The sequence below is a fragment of the Protobothrops mucrosquamatus genome, unplaced genomic scaffold (genome assembly GCF_001527695.2).
Source record: "Protobothrops mucrosquamatus isolate PMUCROS unplaced genomic scaffold, P.Mucros_1.0 scaffold6939, whole genome shotgun sequence".
In the NCBI taxonomy this organism is placed as follows: Eukaryota; Metazoa; Chordata; class Lepidosauria; order Squamata; family Viperidae; genus Protobothrops; species Protobothrops mucrosquamatus.
Genome location: NW_015392751.1, coordinates 4,576 through 8,239, shown reverse-complemented (window position 1 = coordinate 8,239; position 3,664 = coordinate 4,576). Strand labels below are relative to the sequence as shown.

Sequence of the window (3,664 nt, the reverse complement as noted above, 5' to 3'; positions counted from 1 at the left end):
GGGGGGGGGCAACGGCAGAGAAGGCCCTTCTCCTGGACCCCCCAGCTGGGATTCCCTGCCCGATGGGGCCCACAGCAGGTCTTCTCTGGGGCACGGGTGGGAGGGGCCCAGCCCAGTGGGGTGAGAGGGTCCCTCAGGCAGCCTGGACCCCTGCAGTGAAGGCCTTGAAAGGTCATCACCACCCCTTGAACTGCATCTGAAATGCCCCATCCGAGAAAGGCCACGACTGGTGCACAACTCAATGATACGCAAAGAGTAAGTGGAGTCTTGCCAGGGTTCAGTCGAAGCCCGTTGTCCCCCATCCAGCCCCCCTCCCAGCCTCCATGCCCCCAGGAGGGCGGCCAGAGCATCACCTGGGTCTCCAGTGGGGAAATGGAGCGTTGAGAATCCTCCGTGTGCTGCATATACCCCAAACCCTGGTGAGGGAGGGTCTCGCCTAGTGGTTTCAGGGAGACGCTGAAAAGGGGGGATGGAGGGATGGCTTTGTTGAGGAGGGGGCCAACCAGGGACTCCTTAAAAGGAGGAGGGTGTAACGGGCAGGTGGTGGCCCTGATGGCCTCCCGGCCCCTGTCCGCTTCCTGGCTCCGACAGGGAGAAACCATTCCCAGATAGCCAGGCAAGGACTCTCCCCGAGTCTTAAGATCTGCCTTTCCCAATGACTGAATCTTCCTAGCTGCTCCCCTAATTTCTGGGCTTCGTTTCCAGGGGAGACTGTTTGCCAGGAAATCCCCCCTGATGGGCCCATCCTGAGGCCCCATTAAGCTCCATGGAGAAAATAGAGACAACCGAGATGCCGTTTCTTCAGGATCTCGGGACTCCTGAGAGGGACCCCCAAATTCCCAGAGCAGGGGGTTTAGCTGCTAGTTGGAAAACTCAACAACCGGAAAGCACTTCCTGGACCCATCCCTCCCTCCCACCTTCGTGCCTTCTTTAGCAGGATGCCGCCATCTTGCCCGGGGGGGGTGCCAGTCGGCTGTGGGGCAGGGAAGGGATAATCTGAGCCTCAGTGGGTGGTCCCCCCTAAGAGTCACCCTCCCCCCCCTAAATCCAAGCCCTGCCAGGAAGGGGACTGGGGGGTCTTGAGCTTTGGGCCTCAACCGTCTCCTGGGGGCCCCAAAGAAACAAGGCCAGTCATGCTGGGCAGAATTTATTGGACCTTCTGGCCCATCAGGAGCAGCAAAACCAGATCCAGCTACAGAGAGCATCCGTTGAGCGAAGGGGGCAGGGCAGAAATTGGGGCAGGCAGGGTGGGGGAGGTGGGGGGGGGCTTCCTTGCTTCTCCAGACTTCAGACAGCTGCATCTTCAGACTATGCCTAGAACTTGCAGACGACATAGCGTTTACTGCTGCAGTCCATACTTAACCATTGGTTATCAGCTGGGTAACAAAAGAGAAATTGTGATCACTTTCTGCAGAGATTCCCTGAGAGTCCCAGAAGATCTTTTCAGAGGCTCCTGGCTCATTTGCAGGAGGACATGAAGATACCACAGGTGGAGACTCTCATCCCCTAAAACAGGCTGGGGGTTCAACAGGTTCTTCTAACCCAGATAACTTACCTGGCCCTCAAGTTTCTTTCATTTCTTCTGTCTCATTTTATTTATTTTTATTTATATTTATCCCACCTCTTTACTTTACAACTCACCCAAGGCAGCAAACATATCCAACACACCTTCCTCCTCCTCTTTTCCCCACAACAACAACCCTGTGAGGTGGGTTGGGCAGAGAGGGAGGGGCTGGTGCAAACTCAGCCAGTCGGCTTTAGCGCCTATGGTGGGACTAGAACTCCCCGTCTCCTGTTTCTAGCCTGGTGCCTCCACCAGAGACCAAATTGCTCTTTTGATTGGTTTATAATTCAACGAACCATGTGTTAATATTTCTCTGCAAGACACAGAAGACACATACACAAAATGTGGCCGAGGTTCTTCTCACCGCAATGGGGTGTTGAAGATTGATCTACATCTGAGCAAGCAAACCAGGAAGAACAAGCCAGATGCCCTGAGATAATGATGGCCTTTCGGAACAAGGTTAAGATGGAGCTTGTTAGTTGCATTATGAGCTGATGGCCCCGTAATAATTTTCATTTAGAGCTCCAGTCCCGTTTTTAATGATTTCTCCCATGGTTGTGTCGTGTTCCCTTGTCTGTGCAGAGTGTGGGACTGAGGCAGCTCACAGATCCAGGAGGTCAAGAAAGGTCCCCAGTGGCCAAGGGGTGGGAGCTGCAAGAAGGATCCTCTGGATCCTCATGGAGGGAAGGGCACCTTCCTTGATGTAACACAATGTGCACCACCGCATGGACTTACTTGTCTTGGATGTGATACACTCAGATTCTCCACTCCAGGCACTGTACTTGTGCTCGGTGCCATCGCTCCACTGCAACATGCATTTCTGGAAAGACAAGGAAGAGCCAATTGAGGAGGGGGCTCTGGCTGTGCAGAGAAAAGTTGGCAGAGCTTCAAGGGGCAGAGCAAATGTATCCTCCCTCCTCTCTCTCTCTTTCCTTCTCTCTCTTTCCTTCTCTCTCTCTCTCTCTCCATCCACCCCAGCTGACCTGGAGCAGCTAAGGAGGGTTCCACTTGGGGACTGCCTGGAGAGGAGACAGTCAGGAGATCCAGAGGGAAAAGAGGAGAAAACGGCCTGGAGGGGTCCCAGGAGTCACCAGCTCAGCTTGGGGGCCACTTTGCCCCATGCCCAATGTGGTGACCGCTCCGAACGACCCTCAAAGCCCATCACTCCCTGGATGGGGGAGCAGAGGCAGAACCCAGGGCTTCAGGGGACACTTGGGAAGAGAAAAGCCTCCTGGGTATCTTTGGTTACTTCTTTTGAGGACCTCCTTCGCTCTTGTCCCCAGAAATTCACTGTTCTGGATCATAGATCCATTTAACCTTGTATAACTCTATGTATCTTGTATAACTCTATGTACTCCTATGTAACAGGTCAAGGGGAGGGTTTAGGGTCAGGGGCGGAGCTTCAAAGGCATCCCTGGACACTAGCCTGAGGGCAGTCTTTTGTTCTTTGACCATCTCATGCAGCCACACGGCTGCAGACTCCACGATCACCCCACCATGTGACGCTTGGGAGAAGAGGGGAAAATCTAATGTCAATTTACCTGTGGGACAAGCAGATTGCTGAATCACCTATTTTTGGAAGTACCTCTGCAAACTGTAAGTTTGTCTAGGATCCCCAGATTGTTTGTTCTTCTGAGTTATCTATCTGTTAAAGACTGGAATAGAAGCAACTTTCCTGTCTAGAAACAGTATATTCACATTTCTATTCACAAAGTCACCAGGATCTGATCTCAACTCCAGGGAATCTCCCCCCCCCTCCTTTGTACATGACGGAGCTTCTTCCAAGAGCTGAAAACCCAGCAGAGCAGGAGACGAAATCCTGCCGGTCACAGAAAGGAGGAATTTCTGTGTTAAATTAAAATAAGGGGGGGAGGAAAGAACAGCCCCCCCAGGCCAGGCCTCTAAAGCCCCTGAGCTGAAGGCCCAGCAGAGTCTCCCCCAGGTGTGGAGCCCATCCAAGGGGCCTTCCAGAGGGAGGAAGGCCTGGGGGCCGAGATGGGGACCGGGGCAGGATCCGGCCCTTCAAGACCGCAGTGGGTCCTTTAGGAGGAAGGAAGGATTTGGGGAGGGGAGAGAGAGAGAGAGAGAGAGAGAGAGAGA

At 53.7% G+C, this 3,664-nt stretch overlaps 1 protein-coding gene across 1 annotated transcript in view; it reads right to left on the bottom strand.

Moving 5' to 3' along the window:
• Window positions 1-1,258: 1,258 nt before the first annotated feature.
• Window positions 1,259-3,664, bottom strand: part of LOC107300405 (snaclec mucetin subunit beta-like) — a 5,812-nt gene continuing 3,406 nt past the window's right edge. The window contains exons 3-4 of the mRNA XM_015829738.2: window positions 2,300-2,484; window positions 1,259-1,376 (exon numbers count right to left, since the gene is read on the bottom strand). Of these exons, the coding sequence (XP_015685224.1) occupies window positions 1,315-1,376; window positions 2,300-2,484 (247 nt within the window). The 3' untranslated portion in view covers window positions 1,259-1,314. The remainder of the gene's footprint in view (window positions 1,377-2,299; window positions 2,485-3,664) is intronic.